Genomic DNA, 24,669 nt, shown 5'->3' with positions numbered 1-24,669 from the left:
GGAGGCGAGCGCGCAGAGCTGGCGGGCAGCCCCTCGGCCCCCGGGCCCTCAGCCATGTCGGCGGAGGAGATGGTGCAGATCCGCCTGGAGGGCCGCTGCTACCCTGTGAGCAAGAGGAAGCTCATCGAGCAGAGCGACTACTTCCGCGCCCTCTACCGCTCCGGCATGCGCGAGGCCCTGAGCCAGGAGGCCGGCGGCCCGGAGGTGCAGCAGCTGCGCGGCCTCAGCGCGCCGGGCCTGCGGCTGGTGCTGGACTTCATCAACGCCGGCGGGGCCCGCGAGGGCTGGCTCCTGGGCCCGCGGGGGGACAAAGGCGGGGGCGTGGAGGAGGAGGAGGAGATGGACGAGGTGAGCCTGCTGTCCGAGCTGGTGGAAGCGGCCTCCTTCCTGCAGGTCACCTCCCTGCTGCAGCTGCTGCTGTCCCAGGTGCGGCTCAACAACTGCCTGGAGCTGTACCGCCTGGCGCAGGTGTACGGGCTGCCTGACCTGCAGGAGGCCTGCCTGCGCTTCATGGTCGTCCACTTCCACGAGGTGCTGTGCAAGCCTCAGTTCCACCTGCTGGGGTCTCCGCCCCCAGCCCCAGGGGACGTCAGCCTGAAGCAGAGGCTGAGGGAATCCCGAATGACTGGGACTCCTGTCCTGGTGGCCCTGGGAGACTTCTTGGGGGGACCCCTGGCCCCGCATCCCTACCAGGGAGAGCCTCCGTCCATGCTCAGGTACGAGGAGATGACTGAGCGTTGGTTCCCGCTGGCTAACAACCTTCCTCCTGACCTGGTGAATGTCAGGGGTTATGGCTCCGCCATCCTGGACAACTACCTCTTCATAGTGGGTGGGTACAGGATCACGAGCCAGGAGATCTCCGCTGCGCATTCGTACAACCCCATCACCAACGAGTGGCTCCAGGTGGCCTCCATGAACCAGAAGCGGTAAGGCTCCGGCAGAGCGCTGCTGCTGTCCCATTCATTCACTTGTTCACTCATTCATTCATTCCCCCAGTGTGTCCTGAGCAGCCTCACGAGGTTATCCCGAGGTGGAAATGATATCTTTAGGGGTGCTGCTGGTCTTGACTGTGGCAAAGTTCCCAATCAATAAGAACTTGCAAGGAGGACGCCATCCCAGTGACGTCAGCTGGCTTAGTTCCCTCGCGGGTAGTGTGCCTTGAGTCAAAACTGCTTTCTTTGCCTCATCCTAGTGGAGAAAGGATGTTGTGATTTCCTAACAGGATATTTGAGAAGAAAATTGCTCTTTAATTTTTACCAATTTTCACATTTTTGTTTTTGGGATGGGTCCTTGATTATAATGACACACTAACAGTACCCTGAGACTCTGGGGTTTTGTTGTTACTGACTTCGAAGCCTTCCACATTGGGGTACCAATTTGTGATCAGTGGCTCATCATGAGCAAGTTATTCATAGTTACTGGAGAAGATTGCCTTTATTTGTTTGTCTTTTGCTTCTTTCTTCCCAGATAGCTATCATCATTGACCCAAGGCTTGAGGCTGGCAGTGGTCAACTCCAGAACTGAAATATTTCTAGGCTGCCTGTGTCCTGGTGGTTGAGGGGGTGGGCTCTCATGGAAACGTTGCCCCTGGTTGGAATTCTGGCCCCAGCGGCTTGAAAAACACTCAGGGGCATATGTGTGTGTGCCCTAAATCCCAACAGGGGGAGAAATGGAGAAAAAAGAACCTAGAGTGAACAGGCCCCGGGTGGGGTGGGAGGGTGTGCTTTCTCCCTCTCCTTCTGTCTCTAGCTCTCTGTCTCTCCCTGGCAAGCACACAAGACAAATTTTTTTAGAAAAAGAGAGACAACTATTTCCATCCATCTTATAAACAAAAAAAGAGATGATAGAAAATAAAAATGGTAGGGCCAAAGGTGCCTCAGGGCCATTCAGATCTGAGAAGAGTCAAAGCAGCTCAGGATGGGACAAGAATGCCTTTTCTTCCCGTCTACCTCAGGTCCCTCTATGGTCCCTGCTCTGGTGGGTGGAATAAAGAGTTAGGGACTCTCAAGTGAGCAAAGAAGCTCATAAAGGTATTGAGGAGTCCTTTACACATTTTAACTTGCCTTGCAGGTTCCCCTAGGCATGGGATTATTTGCGTAACCCTGGCTTTATTTCTCCTGTGATACAAAATTTATTTTGGAAGAGGTACTTTTTTTGGTGATAAAAATAATACAGTTAGGGACCAGCAGTTGGCGTAATGGCTATGTTGCTGGACTCCCATATGTAGCCGACTACGGTTTGAGTCCCGGACCTGGTTGCTTAAACTTAGGCCAGGCGCTTGTGCGTGTGTGTGTGCCCAAGATCCTGAGAGGAGAATGGAGGAGAAGGGATTGTGGCATGGCCAGCCCCCCAGGGGGTGATTTCTCTCTCTGTGTCTTTCTCTGTCTTTTTGGCGAGCGCATGAGGCCTATAGCAAAAACCTCTCCAAAAAATAATAATAATGATAATAATACAGTTATAGAAATTGGAAAAATGGAAGACAATGAAGAAGCAGAAAGACTTTTACTCCTGTTCCCTCCAGGAGACCAATAACTACGGGACGGCATGTTTCTTCCAGCCCCTTCTCAGTGTACTACTGACATCAGTGAGATGATATCCTCTTTAAAATTTGGTATCAGAAGTGATTGATATTTTTAAACAATTTCTAAGCCACTTTCACTGATGCAACAAAGGGGCATTCAGTGGTTATGGCTGGTGCTCAGATTAGGGATGACTCTCTGCCACCTCTCTGTCATGGGCTGTCTGTCACCTCTTCGATATGTCTCTAGATACATCAACTAGATCATGATGTGCATTTTCCTCCATAACCACATGTGCTCAACATTGCCACCCTTGGCTCTCCAACTCTAATACAACATCTCATAGAGTTCTTTTTCCTTACACAAATCCTTAGTACTCTTTGTCTACTGGAGATTTAAGAAAAGAGAAAGAATGAGAACACTCCTTGGTGGGGCCTGGTTCTACAGTTCTTTTTCCTCCAGTCATCCTCCCCTGGGACTTGAATCCTAGTCAGTCATGTGGGATTTGGCTTCCTTTATGCAGGGCCTAACCACTGTGCTATGGGCCAGCCCTGTCTTTTTCCTAAGAATGCCCTTTTTGTGCTTTTAGCAAACAAACAAACAAAGTATTCAAGTGACGTATGAATACATGCTTCTTAGAAAAACTGCAAAATAGTTAATACTGCGAGTTTTGTGTTATGCATATTTTACCACGAGGAAATAACATTTTAAAAAAAAGGAAAAGAAAAACTGCAAATGACTCAAAGCAACTATGGGGGAAAAAAAGAGCCTCAATGAACATGGTATACTTCATAAATGATGACTCTTTATTTTTTAAAGACTTATTTTATTTATTTATTTATTTATTGATTTTTTCACATGAGTTTTGCCAGAGAAAGACTGTGAGAGTGGGAGAGTGAGAAAGCAAGCCACCAACTCCAGGACTTGGGCCACGGTTGACCATGTGAGAAGTCCGGCACCTTAACCACCAGGCCACCTGCTGGCCCCGACCCTTTATATTTTTAAATGATATATATTAGGAATATAATTGTTGTGCTTTTATTTTTAATTTTTTTAAATCACTAGTTGGCATGTGTATGTGCCAGAGAGAGAAAGGAGGAGGAGGCACCTCCCTAATGGAACGTGGCTGTGCAGCAATCTCTTTTCCATTTCGCCATCCCTTCCTGGATTTGGGTGTGCGTGGACATGTGCCTGGCATGTTTTTCAATCCACCAGAACTACAATCCTAACTGTGGTTGGCCATGAGGAGTCTGGCTTTCTATGCATAGCACTTCTGCATTATGGGCCAACCCGAGAAGTATAAGTATGTTGATAGTGGTTATGGAGGAAAATGCATGATGTGTTCATGTACACACAGGGTTGTATATCACCTTGTATATATTTATTTTTTTACTCTAAAATTGATTAGGTTATACTAATTATTGCAGCATTTTATCTTTTTTTATTTTGACCAGAAGGCACATGCATTGGCTAGAGAGACAGAATGGGGGTGGGTGGGGGGAGAGGGAAAGCAAGAAAGCTCCCCATATGGGGAATGGTCATGCCATAATCCCTTCTCCATTTCTCCCTCTTGTCAGGATTTTGGACATGCACATGGATGCACATGTGCCTGATATGGTTCTCAAGTCTCTGGGTTCATACTTGAGTCATCAGTGAACCATGTGGGATCCAGCCACCTTAACCAGCAGGTCACATGCTGATCTGGCACTTGGTATGCCTATTTGACAGTATACTGTATCCGAGAGTGTTTCCTGTGTCATCAAATGTAGGTATATCTCCCTCTTGTTAATGACTGTGTAGCATTCTAGCCTATGGACGTACCGTAATGTAATTAGTGTTTCCCTCATTGATGAGCGTGAGGTTGCTTCCATTTGCCTTTATAAACAATGCTGTATTGAACATTTTGGTATATGTTTGTGTATGGTAGTAGACATATGCGAGTTAGTTCCATATGTCAGATTCCTGGAATCCCTTGACAGGTCGGGCAAAGTGTATGTACATTTAACATATTGGTAGCTCCTTCCAGGTTGCCATAAAAAAATAGTTCTAATTTTGTCCTCTGTCGACAGCGTTCAATGGGACCAGCAGTTGGCGTAATGGCTATGTCACTGGACTCCCATGTAGTCAACTGCGGTTCAAGTCCCGGACCTGGCGGCTTAAACTCATGCTAGGCGCGTGTACGTGCATGCCCAAGATCCCGAGAGCAGAATGGAGGAGAAGGGATTGCGGTGTGGCCAACCCCCCTGGGAGGCAATTTCTCACTTTCTGTCTCTCTGTCTCTCTTTGTTTTTCTGGCAAGCACACGCACCCTATAGCAGAAACCTCTCAAAAAAACAAACAAACAAACAAACAAAACAAACAAACAAAAATGGCCAGTGTTCGAGCTTTCCAGTTTCCTATACTCTTGCCAAAATAAAGTAATAATTACCCCTCCCTCCCCATAAGAGGCAAACACACTGATGTGATTTTCTCTCACTCTCTTTCTCTGTTTCTCTGTCTCTGGTGAGCACATGCACCCTCTGAAAACTTTTTAAAAATTTTTAAATTTTCACTATAGGGCACATGCAATATTACACATTTTTTGTTCATTGGCCATTTGTATTTCTTTTGTAACGGCAATTAACAAGAAAAGAGAAAAGTTTTTAAAATTTTTTAAATTTTCACTATAGGGCACATGCAATATTACACATTTTTTGTTCATTGGCCATTTGTATTTCTTTTGTAACTTATCTTTTCAATTTTAAAAAGATTGCTTATCTTTTTCATAGTCACTTTAGAAGTTCTATCTATGTAGACAGATATTAATCTCTTGTCTATTATACAAGGTTGCATTTGTTTTTCCATGCTTTTTTAAAAAAGAATTATTTATTTTAACTTTATTTATTATTATTGTATTTCAATTTGATCAGAGAGAGACTGAGATAGAGAGAGAGGGAGGGAAAGTGAGAAGGCAAGCCACCAGGTCCAGGACTTGAACCACTGTTGGCCATGTGGGAGTCCAGCACTTTAACCATCATGCCACCTGCTGGCCTGTTTTTTTTTTTCCTTTACAGAGAGAGAGAGAGAGAGAGAGAGAGAGAGATCACCTTTCCAGGGGGAACGGCCATGCCACAATCCCCTCTCTTCCAGTCTCCTCTCAGGATTTTGGGTGCCCACACATACATGCCTGATGCGGTTCTCAAGCTGTCGGGTCTGGGACTCAAACTGCACAGCTGGCCATGGGGGATCCAGTGCCCCAACTTCCATGTCACCTGCTGGCCCTGTGCCTATATATATTTAGTTTTTTTTCTGAGACTTCAAAAGTAAAGTTCCAGAGTGAGCAGGCAGGTAGAGTCAGTGAGTGGAGGGGTGAGTGTGAGTTTTGACGAGTCAGAGAACTACTACCCAAGAAAGAGGGTCCCCATCTCAGCCATAGCTGGTTCTTCCCGATGTAAGTGAGGAAATGGTACTGCCAGATTTCAAAATAAACAGTTTTTCAATGTTAGCAACTTACTCCATTTCAAAAAAATAATCATCAATGACAAAAACCTTGTAGACCAAACAAAACACTGCCCAGCACTGGCCTTGTGAGCTACTAGTTTTGGACTTCAGGTTTACAGTCCTTGTAGGAAGAAATTGTCTGTCTGTCTGTCTTCTTTTGTAGCTGGATTTATCATGTATGTTCTATGGGTTTTGTATCTTGTATAGGAAAGATTTCTTCAAGCCAAGAATATAAAAATACTCATTTGTATAATATTCTATTACTTTTACAGTTTGCCTTTTTATATTTATATGTGAATCTGTTTGGGATTTATTTTCATATAAAGTATAATGAATGTTTATAATATTATTTCCCTAATATCCTAGTAGTCCCCAATCTTTCTTACCGTGATTTGCAAAATCAGTTATTATATGCTAATTTTCCTGTTTCTAAATCGGAGATTATCCATTTTGCATCAGTAATACATTTTTATTTTAAAATAATTATTTAATTTTATCTATTATTATTACTGTTTAATTTGACCCAAGAGAGACAGAGACAGAAAGAGGAAGAAAGTGAGAAAGCAAGCTGCCAGATCCGGGACTCGAACTGCAGTTGGCCATGTGGGAGCCCACCCTGCCACTTGTCAGCATTTTAAAAAAATAATTATTTTATTCAACTTTATTTTATTTATTTGTTTATTTATTTTTAATTAGACCAGAAAGGGATGGAGTGAGAAAGAGGAAAAGTGAGGAAGTAAGCCTCCAGGTCCGGGACTTGACCGTGGTTGGCCATGTGGGAATCCAGCGCTCTTAACCACCACACCACCTCTGGCCCCCCAATAACACATTTTAAAAATTATTGTGCTTAGTAATATATTTTATTGCCTGGTAAAACTCTCTTTTCTTCTGTGTTTTGCTTTAAAATCTCTTGGCTCATTTTTACACATTTTTCTCCTTCAGATAAACTCTAGAAATCAGTTTGTCAAATCCTGTAAAGATTTCAGTTGCTATTACATTTTTAGAATTTTAGAGGGGAATTCACAATTTTCTCCGTAGCTAGAAAAATGGTTACTTTCTTCAAGTATTTAGGTCTTTCTGTCCTTCAGATAAGGTTTCTTTTATTATCTTCATCTGGTCTGTGTATTATTTAGAATTCTTCTGAGATACTTTGTAGTTGTGATCATTGTTTTTCTACAGTGATTACACTTTACATTATGTTTCTCAGTGGTTACTGATGCTGTATTGGAACTTGCACCTTCTTTATCTCCCTCCCACATCTTTTCTAGCAGGTCAGACAGTAGGTCTGATGTCATCTCTAGCAGAAGTTTCTTCTTGAACCCTCAGTTTGGTCAGATATTCCAACTCTGGGCTCTTCTAGGGTCTCATGCACTTTCTCCACCTTGAATTGAAATTCTCTGCTTATGTTGTCTTTCTCACATCTGATCAGGGACTATAATTTATTCAGTGCTTAAGTATATATTCCTGCCACTACCATGGCCCCTTCTCCATCCTCCTCTTGGGATTTTGGGCATGCATGCACATGTGCCTGAAGTGAGGTTTAAGCCACCAGAACTAGGATTTGAACGACAGTTGACTACATGGGAGTCCAGTGATGTAATTATTACGCCATCTGCTGGTCCCCAATACGTGATTTGAAAAAACAATTTTTTAAATGAGAGCAACAGAGAAACAGGGAGAAGCACTCCCAGTGTGGTTTTATGCTGTGGTACCTTTCCCCCAGCCTTTCTCTGCCAGCGCACTGGTGTATGTGCATGTGCCTGGTGTGTTGAGCTTGACCAGAGAACTGAACCCTGAACTTCCACATGGCCTCTAGCATTGCAAAGTGTCTGGGCCAGTGGGTATTTTTTTAAATAGTGGATTTTTTTAGAGGTTTTTGCTTTAGGGTACATGTGCTTGCTGAGTAGAGAGTAACAGAAACAGTGAGAGGGAAAGCGAGTAATTGCCTCCTAGGGGGGATGGCCATGCTGCAATCCCTTCTCCTCCGTTCTCCTCCTGGGATCTTGGGCATGCATGCACACGTGCTCGGCATGATTTTCAAACCACTAGGTCCAGGACTCGAACTGCAGTCGACCATGTGGGGCCCCAGCAATGTAACTGCTACATCATCTACTGGCCCCTGGAGTACATTTTTATATTACTGTAATAAATGTGGATATATAACTTTATATTCCCCTTTTAATATGTAACATTATAGTAGATATTTTTACCTTGTAACAGTCTGAGTAATAACAATAGCTAGCATTTAGTTGAGCTCTTACCTGTGCACTGGGTTTGTAGCTTTGTGTACTCTCACTTATTCTTCACAGGGACTGTTTTAGACAGGTTCCCATTTTACAGAGGCAACAAGTGTGGCACAGAAAAGTTAGCAAAAGTAAATCGCTCAAGAGTGTGTAATATTTACAGTAGCCAAATGAGTAGTTGTTACCATTTAAATTCTTAACACATTTGTGACCATCTTCATGAAGAAAAAAAATTTTTTTTAAGTCTTTATACAGTATTTCTATAATCACAGTCATCTTGAGGATGACATCTTTTTTTTAAAGAATTATTTTATTTAACTTTATTCATTTATTTTAATTTGAACAGAGAAGGATAGAGCGAGAGCAAGAGAGAGGGAAAGTGAGAAACCAAGATGCCAGGTCTGGGACTCAAACTGCGTGTGGGAGTCCATCACCCTTAACCACCACACCATCTGCCGGCCTCAATGAAGAAAAATTTTTTAAAAAATTATTTCCTGCTGGACCAGCAGGTACATAGAGACTGGGGACACTGGATCCCACATGGCTGACTGTGCAGTTCGAGTCCCGGATTCAGCAGCTTGAGAATCATCCTGGGTGCATGTGCATGTGTGTCCAGAGTCCCAAGAAGAAACTGGAGAAGGGATTGCACTGTGGCCAGCCCCCTGGGGGATGATTTCTCACTTCTCTCTCTCTCCCTCTTTCTTTCTCTCTCTCTCTCTGGTGAGTACACACACTCTATAGCAAAAACTAAAACAAAAGTACAGGAAAGAATTACTTCTCCTCAAGAAGTAGCGCACAGATATTTCATGGCACTCTACTGCATTTCACAGTTTTAGCCTGTGTGCCTCAGCTTCTCCACATCCTTTAAGCCCAGCATTTTTCTAGTCACGATTGGTTATATAGAAACAGATGACATGGTTCCTGCCCTCAAGGAGTTTAAAACTGAGTTTAGGTGACGAAAAAAGTAAAAACGAAACCTAGAACAATTCTGCAGTGGGAGAGATTGGAATCGTGAATAAGAAAGGCAGGCTTTGGTATCTCACTACAAAGCGTTTCCCATCTGCCTAGCTTCACAGCTGACAGGGACCGCCTTGGGGATGTGTCCATACTGTACTGTCTTTTGCTTTAATGAAGAAGTTGTTCTAGTCTGCTGTGTTGCTAATCACAGAAAATACCCAAGTCTGGGAGATTAACATAGCAGAGGTTTGTTCACCTCATCATTGGAGGGCCAGGGGTCAACACCTGGTAAGTGTTCTGTTGGTGGCATCCCAAGACCCTCCAGGTGTCACATCGACCACATCATGAGAGAACACATCTCTCTGTGTCACCCTTTGTTGTGTCTCTGCTCTCATTTCCTCTCTGTATAGACCCAGCGGAACACAGTCACAGGGGCCCCACCATAGTCACTTGGTCACTCCCAAAGGCCCCGTGTTTCCACACTGTGAAGGTTATAAGTTTCCTCTTAAGAAGTCAAATCTTAGGACCAGCAGTTGGCGTAGTGGCTGTGACACTGGACTCCCATGTAGTCAACCATGGTTCGAGTCCCAGACCTGGTGGATTAAATTCATGCCAGCGCATGTGCGTGCATACCCAAGATCCCGAGAGGAGAATGGAGGAGAAGAGATTGCGCCATGGTCATCCCCCCTGGGGGGTGATTTCTCACTTTCTGTCTCTCTGTCTCTTGCTGTCTCTCTGGCAAGTGCACGTGCCCTATAGCAAAAACCTCTCCAAAATAAGTAAATAAATAAAAGAAGTCAAATCTTGGCATCAGCAGATGGTGTAATGGTTATGTCTCTGGACTCCCGTGTAGTCAACTGCTGTATGAGTCCTGGATCCAGCAACTTGAAGCTCACATCCGGCACGTATGTGTATGTGCCCAGGATCCCAAGAGGAGAATGGAGAAGGAATTGTGGAGTGGCCATCCCACCCTGGGGAGTCATTTCTCACTTTCTGTCTCTGTCTCTCCAGTGAGCGCATGTACCCTGTAGCAAAAATCTCTCTCTAAAAAAACAAAAACAAAATAGTCAAATCTTTTTTGTTTAAAGAGTTATTTATTAATTTGATTCAATTTGTTGTTATTTTTAATTTGACCAGAGAGAGAGAGAAAGGGGAAGAGAGAAAAGGAAAGCAAGAAGGCAAGCCACCAGGTCCAGGACTCATACCACGGTTGGTCATGTGGGAATCCAGTGCCTTAACCACCAAAGCACTGCCAGCCCTAAGAAGTCAAATCTTAAAACCAAATCTTAACACGTGAATTTTGGGAGCCACAAACAGTAACAGGTCAAATGCAGAGCATCATTTTCTACAGGGACTGAATAGTGCAGTGGTCCAGAATCTTAAATAACGGAATCTTTAGTATGTAGAACCCTAAGATTAGTTTTTTTTTTTTTAAAATTAAGTTTGTCATAGGGCGCATGTGCTCATCAGAGAGAGACAGAGAGAGAAAAATGAGAAATGGTGAATGACCACACTGCAAACCCTTCTCTGTCATTCTCCTCCTGGGATTTTTGGGCATGCACTCACATGCCCAGTGTGATTTTCAAGCTTCAGGTCGAAGACTCAAACCACAGAGTTGGCCATGTGAGATCCAGCACCTTAACCTCCATACTACCTGCTGACCCAAGAGATTTTTTTCTTAAATGCCTGTCAATATGTGAGTGAGAAAGGGACAAAGAGACAGACACACAGCACAGAAACACAGAGAAAGTTCCCCTTGATGGTGCCAATCAGGCTGCAGTCTTTTTTCCCTTCAGTTGTCCATTTCATCAGGACTGTAGGATGTGCACACACTGCCAGCCCTAAGAAGTCAAATCTTAAAACCAAATCTTAACACGTGAATTTTGGGAGCCACAAACAGTAACAGGTCAAATGCAGAGCATCATTTTCTACAGGGACTGAATAGTGCAGTGGTCCAGAATCTTAAATAACGGAATCTTTAGTATGTAGAACCCTAAGATTAGTTTTTTTTTTTTTTAAATTAAGTTTGTCATAGGGCGCATGTGCTCATCAGAGAGAGACAGAGAGAGAAAAATGAGAAATGGTGAATGACCACACTGCAAACCCTTCTCTGTCATTCTCCTCCTGGGATTTTTGGGCATGCACTCACATGCCCAGTGTGATTTTCAAGCTTCAGGTCGAAGACTCAAACCACAGAGTTGGCCATGTGAGATCCAGCACCTTAACCTCCATACTACCTGCTGACCCAAGAGATTTTTTTCTTAAATGCCTGTCAATATGTGAGTGAGAAAGGGACAAAGAGAGACAGACACACAGCACAGAAACACAGAGAAAGTTCCCCTTGATGGTGCCAATCAGGCTGCAGTCTTTTTTCCCTTCAGTTGTCCATTTCATCAGGACTGTAGGATGTGCACACACCAGCATAGTTTTCTAGCTACTGGGATGGGGACTCGAGCTCCAGTTGGCCCTGTGGTATCCAGTTTCCTATGTGTTGTGTTATGGGCTGGCCCCTGGATTGAGAGAGTTTATAAAACCCTTTGTACCCTGGGGAAAACAGTACTGTGCAACCAGCAGTGAGTGAGAATGAACTGTTTAGTGCTGTGTCCACTTGCTGGAAGATGGCAGTCCAAGTACACAGCTCTCTCGGAGAGGACTTTGAAGTCCAGGTGTGTAGCCCTGTCTGATGGTCTCCCTGTGGATTTGCCGTCGGAGTCGTCGGGAGTAACTCTTCATATGTAAAAGCTATGCCACTGCAAACTCGCTGCTTTTCCTTCCTCACCCTCATGAGCAGTAACTGCAGGAGCTGGCCGCCATCCCGGCAGTAGTTCACTGCCTCTAATGTGTGCCATTATCCCGTATTTCTGCTCTGCGAGTGTGGTCAGGGCGTCACGGTGGGAGACAGACATAACAGACACTTCTCCCCCAGCAGATTTGTCACTCTTGGTGTTTCTTGAGCTGTCGTTTGTTCTCTTAGCCAAGCTGAACGTTTTCAGAGCATTTCTAGATTCAGGAAACCTTTGAGAAGTCTTATGTTCTATGGTAAACATGGTGGTGGGCCTGGAAATAGTGCAAAGGAAAGAAAATGATATCGATTTGTCCCCCCATCCCCATTTAATTTAATTTAATCCCCATTTTGGCTAGTGGTTTAAAATTGCTTTGCTGCATTTTTGCTTTTCGAATTTCTCAATAGGTAGCAACTATGACTCCTGTTTCCTAACCTTTCTCTTTCTCCCCTTCCGAGTCCTGAGGAGAGGTGAACAATAGGGAAATGTAGAAGTCAGATAGAGGGAGAGGAGAGAGGAGAGAGGAGGCCAAAGGACCTGGATGGTTCACAGACTACACAACTATTTCTGACTGACAGAGAGAGAGAGAAGAAAAGTGATACATCACCCCCCAGGGAGGATGACCATGTTACAATCCCTTTTCCTCCATTCTCCCATTGTGATTTTGGACATGCATGCACACATACCTGGCATGATTTTCAAGCTGCTGGGTCCAGGACTCGAACCACAGTCAGCCATGTGGGAGCCCAACACCTCAGGGCCATGCCACTTGCTGGCCCCAAAGCTTTTTATTTCTTATAAGTATAAATCAGGGACCACCAGGTGGCGTAATGGTTACATCGCTGGACTCCCACATAGTCAACTGCAGTTTGAGTCCCAGACTTAAAACTCAAGCAGGGTGAATGTACGTTCATGCCCAAAATCCTGATAGGAGAAAGGAGGAGAGGGGATTGTGGTGTGGCCATCCCCCCAGTGAGTGATTCCTCGCTTTCTGTCTCTCTGGTGAGTGCACATACCCTATATCAAAAATCTCTCCAAGAAAGAGAAGTATAAATCAAATCTCTTTCTTTTTTAAAAATTATTTTATTTATTTATTTATTATTATTTTCACATGAGTTTGCCAGAGAGAGAGAGAAAGCAAGGCACCAGGTCCAGGATAGAATGGTGGTCAGCCATGTGGGAATTCTAGTTCCTCGACTACCATGCCACTTGCTGGCGCCTGTCTTTTCTAGTTTTTGTCACTTGCTTCTGTTTATAGCAAATAGATCAAGTACATAGGTATGATAAATTGCTTATTATTTCATTTTAAAATTATTTTTTACCCTCCAGACATACTATGTCAAGGGTAAATATTAAGAACACCCTGTAGAATAATCTTTTTTTTTTTTTTGAGAGATTTTTCCTGTAAGTGAGCAATCATCCCCCCGGGGTATAGCCATGTTGTAATCCCTTCTCTTCCCTTCCCCTCCCAGGATCTTAGGCTCACACGTGCATGCACACGCACCGGGTATGACTTTCAAGCTGCTGGGTCTGGGGAGTCCAGTGATGTAACCATTATGCCACCTGCTGGCCCCAAAGATGATCATTTTAAAACATGGTAGTTTCCATGATTCCAGACCTGGTGGCTTGAAACTCTTGCCAGGAGTGTGTATGTGCACGCGTGTCCTGAGTTCCCAGGAGAATGAAGGAGAAGGGATTACAGGGTGGCCATCCCCTCTGGGGAGTGATTTCTCACTTTCCCTTTCACTCTCTTTTTCTCTCTTTCTTCCTCCCTCCTTCTCTCCCTCCCTCCTGCTTCCTAAGGCAAAAACCTCTAAAAAGAAACAAAAGTGGGTTGATAGCTGGATTCACACCTTTACCATTCAGAAGGTGAAGACTTGAAGAGTTATTTGCAGAGAGTCTGAAATGAGGTGCATAGTGGCTAGAATTGGTGGGTGAGAGAGCTCTTTGTACAGAGTTCAGGAGTCTATCAAGGCCAGCTTCTGCTGCAGTTGACAAGTGAGACACCTGCCCAATGAGGCTCACACAAAGGCAACCTAGGATGCCAGCAGGGAGCGACTTCCTCCTGCAGGTGTTATCCACTGTGGGCCAGAAGTCAGTGCTCTGATCCCCACTTCACAGCTGTGGAAACCGAGCCGCAAGGCGGGACTCCCAGAGTGCAAGTCTCAAGGCCTCAGAAGCAACCTCATGCCAAAAGCCTGAGAACCGCTTGGCAGATGGAGAAACTGAGGCCCGGGTGTGTGATTCAGTAACTTGCCCACGGTCACGTGGCTGTTCAGCGGTGGAGCTGAGCATTCCCTGTGTGGGCCTGGACTCGTAGCCCTGAGTGGTGTGCCTCTTTATTAAATGGTCTGTTTTTAGGTGGCAATTTCATCTTAAATTCAGTATTAAAAAGTGTTTCTCTTCAAGTGAATTTGAGCATGTTGGGGTCTGGAGAGTTGGAATTGTTTACTTTTAACTGGCTATTCATTCAGCCTCAAAAAGAAGCCCCTAGCATGTTTGCTCAGGACAAACGATTATGCTGGATGAATACTGGAAACTTTTTTGATCTGACAAAATTTACTATCTGTGTACCTTTGGGGAGCAAAAACAAATTGTGGGCTAGTAAAATTTAGTGCTTATTTACAAGCTTTATTTCCTTTGGTTCCCCAAATTTGTGCACCCCGAGAGGGCATCATGGTTGGATTGTAAGGACCACTGGCAGCAGGAAAGGTAAGCAATATGAATCAGGGACCCCCCAGGAACCGCCACCCTGGTGAGGTCTTTTGGCATGAGAAGTGGAGTGGCTGACTGCGTTTTAATGGGCTGTGTGAGGCTCTTGATGAAGAGTACTCTATTCACTCTCTGATTCGAAAAACAAAACAAAATGAAAACACTTCATATATAAACATTATAGGACCTTTTAGAAAAGAATCCTAGTAGCCATGCTAGTAGGTGGCTACTGCTGTTTTCTATGTCATACTGTCGGTGTTTAGTGAACACTTATATAGGGAGTCAGGCACGGGCTGCGTATTTGGGCTCTGCAGGGAGACAGATCTGTAGGTGTGCATAGGTATACAAGAGTGAATTTATGGGGGAATCAACTCAGGCAGTTGTGTCAGCAGAGAAGTCCCACAACTGGCCATCTACAAGCTGGGGCTCCTGGGGTGCTGGGAGCGTGGATTGGTCCAAGTCCTAAGACCTCAGAGGCAGGGAGGTGATGATGTAATTCACAGTTCATGCTGGAAGCCTGAGAACCTGGGGGGTCGCTGGTGTAAATCCTGTCATCCGAAGGCAGAGAAGCCTTAATCTCTGACGTCGAGGGCAATAGAAATCCATCTTGCTTTGTCTCAAAAGAGACCCATTGTCTTCTGGATTTATTCTCTCTTGGGTCGTGTCTGCCTAGGGGCAGAGGGCAAGTCTTCCACCTCTAGTCTACTCAGAATCATGTGCGAATCTCTTTTGGAATTGCTCGTCTGACCACATACTCAGAGTAATGCTTCACCAGGCTTCTAGGTATTCCATAGTCCAGTCAAGTTGACACCCAAAATTAACCATCCACAGGCTGCTTGTTCACTGCTTCATCTTAACCTATTACATACTTTAATTAAAAGGACTATGGCCTCTACTCCTGTTCTCTCTCAGGGCATTATTATTTTTGAAGAAATCATGTTGAAGTGTTAGATGTGGCCCCTGAAATCACTTGGTCTATGGCAATATGATAGTGCAGTGTTGATACAACTGGGAAGGTCCCCGGTTCGTGTCCTGAAGCCTCCTTCTCTACCCTGGGCACTCGCATGCTTGGGGTCTGGGCTGGCTCAGGCTGAGGGTGGGCCACAGTTGTGAAGACTCTGTTGGAGATGGCTTTCTTTCTCTCTGTCTCTCGTGAATGAGAGAAAGAAGCTAAAAACAAATTCACTTGGTATGGCATCTTGATTTCAAACACTAGAAAACTAAGACATTATAATCATAGTACTTTCTGATAATCCATTCTATTTAATCATCTCAACCGCTGGTGGTGGACGTGACCCTTATTTTAGAGATGAGACCTGAGGTGCTAGGACACGGGTCAGATAATTGGTTATTGGCAGAGGTGGGACTAGAACGGGGTCTTCCAGCTGGGGTTCAGCCTTTTCCTCTTGCTTCCTGCTGCTGTTCATGCTCTTGTAAACTGGCAGCTGATGCACGTATCTCGGCAAACGACCCACCACTCCCAAATGTGTATCCTCCCTGGCTTTCAGGGGACCGAGTCATAGCTCCGTGCTACATGGAAACACGGGAATTTTGCCTTGATTTTCAAGTCAAATATTATGAGACTTACTAGTGTCTGAAGCTGATAAACAATGTTAGTTATATGCTGAACATGGGCTTGGTATAGCATCTTTATTTCATTTAAAAAATTATTTTATATTCTGATAGATGAGCATTTGATAATGAAGACGTGTTGAGTTAACATCTATGAATTTTCTAAGAGTGCTGGATCAAAATATTATTAATTAGTTCAGGGCTGACCTGTCTCTAGCTGCTGTGTTGTGAAGCAATATATAAGGAGCCCTTGGGTGGAACAGGGAGGCCCCGGACCTGCCAGGTGTACCGGGGGAAAGGTGGCAGCCATCCCTGCACCTGCCTGTCTGTGTGGGCAGTGCTAGGCCAGGCCTTTCCACTCAGCCGGAAGAATGAAATAACCGTTGAACAGAGGAAGACAGAGGACAGATACATGGTAGCTTTTTCTTTCTCCACTTATTCCTGCCTCTGAAGGAAAGTATTGAGTTTATTTATTTATTTATTTTAATTATTATTTATTCTTTTATATGCATTCAGTCACATTGTTTAGCTTACAAAGTGAACATTTTAATATGTGAACATTTCTCCCCAGTCCAGTTGATCAAAATATCTTCAACAGATATTTGATCCCTCCTCCAAATGTCCTTCCCCAGACCCCACTCTTCCACACACACCACATCTGGCATTTACACTCATCTCTTGTGTTTCTATATCTTTTAGTCAATCAGTTTCGGTCGTATTTATTGTTTACAAAGTGTCTTTGATGGGACCAGCAGATAGTGTAATGGTTACATCACTGGACTCCCACATAGTCCACTGGTGGTTCGAGTCTTGGAGGTGTATGTGTGCATGTCCAAGATCCCAAGAGGAGAATGGAGGAGAAGGGATTGTGGTGTGGCCATCTCCCCGGGGGTGGGGTGGGGGGGTGATTTCTTGCTTTCTGTCTCTGTCTCTCTAGTGAGTACATGAACCCTATAGCAAAAATCTCTTTAAAAAAAACAAAACAAAATAAATCCCAACCAGACAAACAAAAATAAAAAGTGTCTTTGGTTCAGGTCAGCAGGTGGTGTGGTGAAGGTGCTGGATCCCACGTGGCCAACTCTACAGACCCAGGAGCTTGAAAAACACACCAGGCATGTGTGTGTATATGCCAAAAATCTTGAGAGAATGATGGAGGAGAAGTGATTGCTGAATGGTCATCCCCTTGGGGAGTGATTTCTCACTTTCCAGCTCTCTGTCTTTCCAGGAAGTACATAGCAAAAAACTAAAACAAAACACAAAAGCTAATAAAACCTCCCCAAAACACACACACAACAAACAAAAACAATAAAGTATCTTTGTTTCTTGGCTCAAGGCTAATAAAATTAGGATTTCTTACCTTGAACAGTTGATCTTTGCTAATGTGCTATTCCTGAGAAACTGTAAAAACAAGTGAAATTTGAGATGCTATTTTATAGTCTTTTTTTAAAAAAATAATTGTTTATTTAATTTTTATTTATTCATTCACTTATTTTAATTTGACCAGAGAGAGACACATGGGGGGAGGGGCAATGAGAAAGCAAGCTACCAGGTTTGGGACTTGAACCATGGTTGGCCATGTGGGAGTGTCCACTGCCTTAGCCACCATGCCACCCGCTGGTCCCTTCATTTCTCTCTCTCTCTCTTTCTTCTAAAGAATTATTTTATTTATTATTATTTTCCAGTTTTGATCAGAGAGAGACAGAGAAAGAAAGAGAGGGAAAGTGAGAAAGCAAGCCACCAGGTCTGGGACTTGAACTATGGTCAGCCATATGGGAGTCTAGTGCCTTTAACTATCATGCCACCTGCCAGCCCCCATTCCTATTTTTCAAAAAAAAAAACAAATTTAATTTTATTTGTTATTATTGTTTTTTTATTTTTAAAATTTGACCAGAGAGAGAGAGAAAGTGAGAAAGCCAGCCACCAAGTCTAGGACTTGAACCGCAGTTGGTCTTGTGGGAGTCTAGTGCCTTAACCAGCACGCCACCTGCCGGCCTCTTTGCATTCCTCTTTTCTCAGACAGACGGGTCCCTAGCTTGGAGAACTAATTTTCTTCAGATCTCTAGCAAATTTCACACACCGCTTCAGTAACACTTTACGACACGGTCATGTCTTAAATATGAGAAGTGACGCGAGCTCTGTGTCTCTCTTTCAGGTCCAACTTCAAACTTGTGGCTGTTAATTCAAAACTCTATGCCATCGGTGGACAGGCCGTTTCTAATGTGGAGTGTTACAATCCTGAGCAGGATGCCTGGAATTTCGTGGCGCCCTTACCCAATCCCCTGGCCGAGTTCTCTGCGTGTGAGTGCAAGGGGAAAATTTATGTCATTGGAGGATACACGACTAGAGGTAAGCGAGTCCAGGGAAGTGGCCCATTTGCGGTAAGCTTCCACAGCCTGGGGAAGGCAGGAGGGCATGTGAGTGTGATTTTTAGGCCTTAGATACTATGTATTTACACATCTGGAAGGAAGAGCCCTGTCTGACAGTTGTGGTTGGACAGGAAGGCCTTTAGTGACCTTGTGAGAGTGGAAAAGGTGAGTGGTGTTGGGGGAATGAGGAAGAAATATGTATTGCCTTTCATCTTCTGGAAGCCCAGCCAGTTGTGACTCGGCCGGGCCTGGCTTGTGGAGGTTACTCAGGTCCCTGAACTGCTCTCGGGTTGGGTAGGTCTTTGGAGGGGAGTGTTATCTGGGCAACTCCCGTCCTTCCAAGTCAACTCTGCCCCCATCTGACACTGGGATTCAGTGCCAGCGCATCCTTACAGAGCTTTGTTCTCATTTTCTCCCTTCAGGAAATGCACAGGTCAGGTAAGATCATGGAAACCCAGTTCTTGGGGGTGGTTCACATGTCGCATGTCATAGGACTCAAGAGCTTTCTTTCCTGACCAGCAGTGGGAGGGGATTTTACACTTATTTTTGTTGAGCATTTTGTAGTTAATAAGTTGGAATAGGGGAGCAGCAGGTGGCGTGGTGGCAAAGGCACTGGACACTCCCACATGACTGACCACAATTCAAGTCCTGGACCTGGTGGCTTGCTTTCTCACTTTCTATCTCTCTCTCTGGTCAAATTAAAATAAATGAATGAATAACTAAAATTAAATAAATAATCCTTTAAAAATAATTTGGAAATAAAAAAATGTCTCTAGGAAGCTTTACGTTGTTGCAGTGGGTGAGGAAGCACCTCAGGCTGGTGCTCCATCACCTCTTTCTTACCACGACCATGCAGGAAACAGCGTGGCCATGGTAAGAAAGACCATGGTGGACACCAGGCACAGCATGCCCCACTGTGTCTTCCCTTCTCTGCTCTCTCCAGCATGCAGGCATTCTAACTTATTTCTTAGCCAGGGAGATGCATTTGGGCTGACTGTACAGAGCCCAGAACTTCCAGTAAAGGTATAACTGGATTCTTAGGACTTTTAGCGACATACATGATGTGGTGAAGTAACCCAGTACTCTTTATGACTCTAGCTAATAATGAGTATGAAGAGACCCCATTGGGACTAGCAGATGGTATAATGGTTACATAGCTGGACTCCCACATAATTGACCGCGGTTCCAGTCCTGGACCTGGCGGCTTAAAACTCATTCTGGGCGTGTGTGCATGTGTGCCCAAGATCGAGAGGAGTTTGGAGGAGAAGGGATTGCAGTGTGGCCATCCCTCCTGGGGGGATGAATTCTCATTTTTTGTCTGTCTCTCTGGTGAGTGCACATGCCATATAGCAAAAATCTCTCTTAGAAAATTAACACAAACTTGGTGGCCTAAGACAGCAGTAATGTATTGGGTCATCAGAAAAGTCATGATGTAGTTTTCTATGCAAAAACGTGTCATGAATGCAAAAACGTGTCATGACTTTCCTTGACAACCCAATATTTTCTCACAGTTCTGAGACTGCAAGTCAGAAATCAGGATGTCAGCAGGTCTTGCTCTTTCTGAAGGTGCAAAGGAAATTCTTGCATGCTTCTTCCAACTTCTGGTGGCTTCAGGGATTCCTTGGCTAGGGAGTGCATTATGCCAGTCCCCGCCTCCATCCGTACATGGCCTCATCCTGTGTGTGTGTGTGTGTGTGTGTGTGTGTGTGTGTGTGCCCCTTTCCCTCTTCTTCTCTTATAAAGGCATTTGTCAGTGGCTATAGGGCCCTCCTAGGTAACTTCAGCTTCTTAACTTAGTTACCTCTGCAGAGACCCTTTTCCCAAATAAGTTCACATTCACAGTCTCAGGGATTAGGAGGTGGATTTGTCTTTTGGGGACCACCATTCAACCACTGCAGATGCTGTGTGTATTTATGCATTTAGCAAGGGTGGTGACAAAAAGAAGTGGATTGGGACCTGGGAACTTTTCTTTTTCCCATCCACCTTTTTATCACCTGTGGATCTATTCCCAAAGTCCTTCTCTAGTGACTTCCTTTTTTTTAATTTCTAGAATTATTTAATTTTATTTAGCTTATTATTATTTTTGACCAAAGAGAGAGAAAGAGAGGTAGAGAGAGAAAGAAAGTGAGAAAGCAAGCTACCAGGTCCAGGACTCAAACCACGGTTGGCCATGCGGGAGTCCAGCACCTTAACCATCACACCCCTCTAGTGACTTTCTACTGGAGATAATGGCCAGCTTTTCTTTATGAATAATTGAAGAAATATATGAGAATTAATAGTCATTTCTCTTATGTTCAACACTGGTGTTCAGGTTCCAGGGGTCAACTTTTTATGTCTAGGTTAAGCCACGGGTTAAGCTACGGCCCCCACTTCCTGAGCACCTATGTATGTGTGTGCACCCTAACCCCTTTCTCTCTGTCTTGTCTATTAGGAAAGTAATATTAGTCAAGGGACTAATTTCTTTCTTTCTTTCTTTTTTTTTTTTTAAGAGAGTTTTTTTGCTATAGGGCGCATGTGCTCGCCAGAGAGACAGAAAGAGACAGGGAGACAGAAAGTGAGAAATCGCCCCCCAGGGGGGATGGCCATGCCGCAATCCCTTCTCCTTCATTCTCCTCTCAGGATCTTGGTCATGTATGTGCATGCACCCGGCGTGAATTTAAGCTATCTGGTCTGGAACTTGAACCACGATCGACTACATGGGAGTCCAGTGAGATAGCCATTATGCCAACTGCTTGTCCCAGCCCAGTGTGTCTTAAGCTGCTAGTTCTGGAACTCGAACTGTGGTCGACTATGTGGGAGTCCAGTGACATAACCATTATGCCATCTGCGGGTCCCAGTTGATGAACATTTCTAAGAATTCTGATGCCTCTCTAGTTGAGTAACTGGAGCGTACCCATGGGCTGACATAAGGCTTGCATGTCCTCGCCTTCTCTTCAGCCAGCAGCTACTGAGCACTGACAGGCAGTGCTGCAGCCTGGTGAGGACGCTGCTACATTGCCTAGTTTTTCCATGACCCCAGCTGAGCCAGTGTTCTTTAGATTTGACCTGGAAAACCTTCTGGTGTGTTTTGTAGTTTCACAAGCCACTAGTCATGTACCTTCTTCACTCGGGCCACCCACTGTGATTTCGTGCTGAGTTCCCTAAGCCAAATGCCCATGTTGGGATGTGGATGGATGGATGTTTGTGGAAGGGTTGAAAAATGCATTTGCTAAGAGGAGAGAGTCGGGCGGGTCCTTGTACTCTGAAGCCTTGTTCCTTCTCTGCTTGGGCTCTTCCCTGCTCTCCTAATAATTTCCTCTACTTAAAACAAGTAGTCATGATTGTTATGGGAAAAAAAGCCCCAGGACTTAGTGTTGGGTTCTTAGCCTGCTGACTTCTTAGGTGAGGTGAGGCTTTTAAAGTTTAGTAAGTAATTTGTGATTTTTATGGTCACTATTTGGTGATTATAATTCCTTGTCAGGCACCGAAGAAATGAAAAGAAATTCAGTAAAAAGTAATAGTCATGAGGATCCCAGTGGTGGCGCAGTACTAATGGAACCGGCCCACACGTGAGGCCCTGAATTTTGCCGCTGGCCTCTCTGAGCACACTGGGCACAAGTGTGTGTCCTTGTGATCCGGGCTGGCTGATATGGGGCGGAATGCAGTGTGTAGACCCTTTTAGGGAATGCCTGTCTCTCTGCCTCTCTCGGTCTCCCTCATGGATGAAGCAAACAAACAAAAGAAAGTAATATAAGCCAGAAAGGGAAGAAGGGTGATTTGTCAAACCTTCTGAATCAACTTTAAATCTGAAAACAAAAAGATCATCCCACCATCTCAAGCCACCTCCTCATGCTCTGAGTCCTTGTGGCGTGAGGAGAGACAACCTTTACAGAAGATCTGGAAAGGACATCAGCTTAGGGCTGAGAAATACATAGAAGCTTCACTAGAATGAGCCTCCTGTTTGCCAGGTTACTAAGGAGCACCTTTCGATAGATGAGTAACCAGACTCCTAGAACGAGCTTAACACGATGGCTACAGTGAAAAGAAACACGGAGAAGTGTTCAGGTGGACGGGCATGGAAAGGCCGGAGCCCTAGATCTCTAGTAATAGTACAAACCAGCAGACACAGGGACCACACACAGGGCTTGCTCTCCCTCTGCCCTCAGGAGGTACTTGAGTGGTTCCCGAGCTGGCTGGGGAGCTCTTTAAGCATTGCTGGCTGTGGCTGGGTCCCCTGTCTCCAGGAGAAGGCCTGAGGAGGGGAGGAGTCCTTGTGAAAATGAGCCGCCTTCACTTCCTGGCCTGTGCAGCAGTCAGAACGCTGCACACTTCGGTTGTGTGCCAGTTCCCAGGTTGAGCGGTGTCCAGCACCCATAGGTTTTGTTGTGTGTTTAAAAAATAACAACAAACCGAAAGTTCATCCTTTCTGATAGCTCAGAGCACTTTTTTGTTTTCTTGCTGAGGCTAAATATTTCATTTATTCTTTTCTAAAAGAGAAAAAAACAGTTTAAAAACAAAGAAAGAAAAGCAAAACTAGATAGTCTAAATTTCACAAGCATTTTTCAAAAAGAGAATAGGCAACATTTCATTAAAGAAAATAACTATTAATTAAAAATAAAGTTAGAGCAGCCTTTCTTTTTTAAAAAAATTATATAATTTAATTATTATTATTACTATTTAATTTGATGAGAGAGAGAGAGAGAGAAAAAGTGAGAAAGCAAGCTGCCAGGCGTAGGCCTCAAACCATGGTTGGCCATGTGGGATTCCAGTGCCTTAATCACCATGCCATTTGCTGGCCTCCAGAGCAGCTTTTCATCTAGTCTTTGATTTTATCCACACAGTAAGTGACTTTCTGTTGTGCAATGGAAAGGGAAGGAGAGGGAAGGAGATTTGCTGGTGTCTCTGTGTGATTACAACTGGAAAACAGAATTGCCAAGAGACTGTGGCTTGTTAGAGGAATGACTTTCTTTTCTTCCTCCTGACTTGCAACTCTGTGTCCTTTTCTTTTTTATTTTGGAGAGGTTTTTTTGCTATAGGGCTTGTGCACTCGCCAGAGAGAGAGAGACAGAGAGAGACAGAGAGAGCAATCATCCCCCAGGGGAGATGGCTACACCACAATCCCTTCTCCTCCATTCTCCTCTCAGGATCTTGGGCATGCATGCACACGCACCTGGTATGAATTTAAGCCACCAGGTCCAAGACTCGAACCGTGGTCCACTACATGGGAGTCTAATGACAGCCATTATGCCATCTGCTGGTCTCCTGTGTCCTTTTCTCTAGGGAGTCCCTGGAGAGTCTTCCCTGCCACTTGTCCTTTCTTAGGGTCAGCTGTCAAGAATAGACCCTCTGGGGGCTGAGCCTGTCTTCTGTATTAAGTAGTCAGTTCTGTAGCTATTGATGAGAGTTCTAAGGCTTTTATTCTTTTTAATTTTTTTATTTTTATTTTTTGAGAGGTTTTTGCTGTAGGGTATATGTGCTTGCCAGAAAGACAGAGAGAGACAGAGAGACAGAAAGTGAGAAATCACCCCCCAGGGCCGCAATCCCTTCTCCTTCATTCTCCTCTCAGGATCTTGGGCATATACGCGCATATGCCTGGCATGAGTTTAAGCCACCGGGTCTGGGACTCGAACTGCAGTCGACTATATGGGAGTCCAGTGACGTAGCCATTATGCCAACTGCTGGTCCCTAAGGCTTTTATGCTTTTATGCTTTTCACACGCTTTTATGCTTCTCACATTGACTTGATGGTTCAGAGGTATGAGGGTACCAGGGAGGAGGGGCAGTGTTCAGATCACAGCTGTCATTTCCCTGACTTGACCAATCCTGAGCGTCTCCCAGGAGAGACCTGCCTGATGGATGTATTGATAGATATGTCTCCTGGCAGCCACTTCCACTGTTCCTCCGACCTCTGTACCTCTGGCACCTAATGACGCACGGAGAGGTGAGCATTCGTGGACAGCCTGGACAGTCAGTGGTGTCACTGTGGCTGGTCCTCATTCAGCGTCTGTCTGTCTTTGTTTCAGACCGGAACATGAACATTTTGCAGTACTGCCCCTCTG

The 24,669-nt window shown here is 44.7% G+C and overlaps 1 protein-coding gene across 1 annotated transcript in view; it reads left to right on the top strand.

Moving 5' to 3' along the window:
• The first annotated feature begins 6 nt into the window (after window positions 1-6).
• KLHL42 (kelch like family member 42) overlaps window positions 7-24,669 on the top strand; it is a 26,016-nt gene continuing 1,353 nt past the window's right edge. The window contains exons 1-3 of the mRNA XM_006140255.3: window positions 7-926; window positions 18,419-18,612; window positions 24,634-24,667. Of these exons, the coding sequence (XP_006140317.1) occupies window positions 55-926; window positions 18,419-18,612; window positions 24,634-24,667 (1,100 nt within the window). The 5' untranslated portion in view covers window positions 7-54. The remainder of the gene's footprint in view (window positions 927-18,418; window positions 18,613-24,633; window positions 24,668-24,669) is intronic.

This window comes from Tupaia chinensis, unplaced genomic scaffold (genome assembly GCF_000334495.1).
Source record: "Tupaia chinensis unplaced genomic scaffold, TupChi_1.0 Scaffold000028_1, whole genome shotgun sequence".
Taxonomy (NCBI): Eukaryota; Metazoa; Chordata; class Mammalia; order Scandentia; family Tupaiidae; genus Tupaia; species Tupaia belangeri.
The sequence above is the reverse complement of the archived record's forward strand: the minus strand, read 5'-3'. Positions and strand labels throughout refer to the sequence as shown.